Below are 660 nucleotides of genomic sequence, written 5' to 3' on the forward strand. Positions count from 1 at the left end.
CCCAACACCTTTGGTTGGGTGTTGTGACCCACCTGCCCTTCAGGTGGACCCCAGCAGCCCCCGGCACGGGGGGGAACTGGTGGCTGAGGTGCTGAAGGCCCATGGAGTCAAGTTCCTCTTCACCCTGCCTGGAGGCCACATCTCCCCCGTGCTCGTGGCCTGTGAGAAGGTTGGGATCCGCGTGGTGGACACGAGGCACGAGGCCACCGCCGTCTTCGCCGCCGACGCCGTCTCCAGGCTCTCAGGTAGGGCTGGGGCAGCCCCGGACGACACCTTCTCCAAGGACTGGAGAGCTTGGGGGGTCCTGGTTGACCTGAGAAGGGTCCAACGATTTTGTGGGTGCCCAAGGCCCCTCCAGGATGTGTTTTGTCCCCATTTGTCACCTCCCAGAAGGGTGAGGACAAGATCAGGTGACCCTTTGGCCAACATCTCCAGTGGGTGGATGGTTTGGGCTGTCCCACCTTGACAAGGTCCTGCTTGAGCCAAGAAAATTCCAAAGACTTTGTGGTTCTCCAAGCTCTTTCCACGGTGCCTTTTCCCCCTCGGGGTCTAACCCATTGCCACCACCACGAGTTGTGTCCTTCCCCCACCCCAGACTGGGAGTGCTGGTTGCCCCTCCCAGCCCTGCTGTGCCCCCAGGTCGCATCGGCGTGGCAGCGG

General features: G+C 62.3%; 1 protein-coding gene across 1 annotated transcript in view; it reads left to right on the top strand.

The window, feature by feature from the left end:
- Positions 1 to 43: 43 nt before the first annotated feature.
- Positions 44 to 660, top strand: part of ILVBL (ilvB (bacterial acetolactate synthase)-like) — a gene marked incomplete at both ends in the record, with an annotated part of 1,373 nt that continues 756 nt past the window's right edge. Inside the window, 2 exons of the mRNA XM_009076812.1 lie at positions 44 to 245; positions 391 to 394. Coding sequence (XP_009075060.1) covers positions 44 to 245; positions 391 to 394 — 206 coding nt within the window. The remainder of the gene's footprint in view (positions 246 to 390; positions 395 to 660) is intronic.

This window comes from Acanthisitta chloris, unplaced genomic scaffold (genome assembly GCF_000695815.1).
Source record: "Acanthisitta chloris isolate BGI_N310 unplaced genomic scaffold, ASM69581v1 scaffold42426, whole genome shotgun sequence".
NCBI lineage: Eukaryota > Metazoa > Chordata > Aves > Passeriformes > Acanthisittidae > Acanthisitta > Acanthisitta chloris.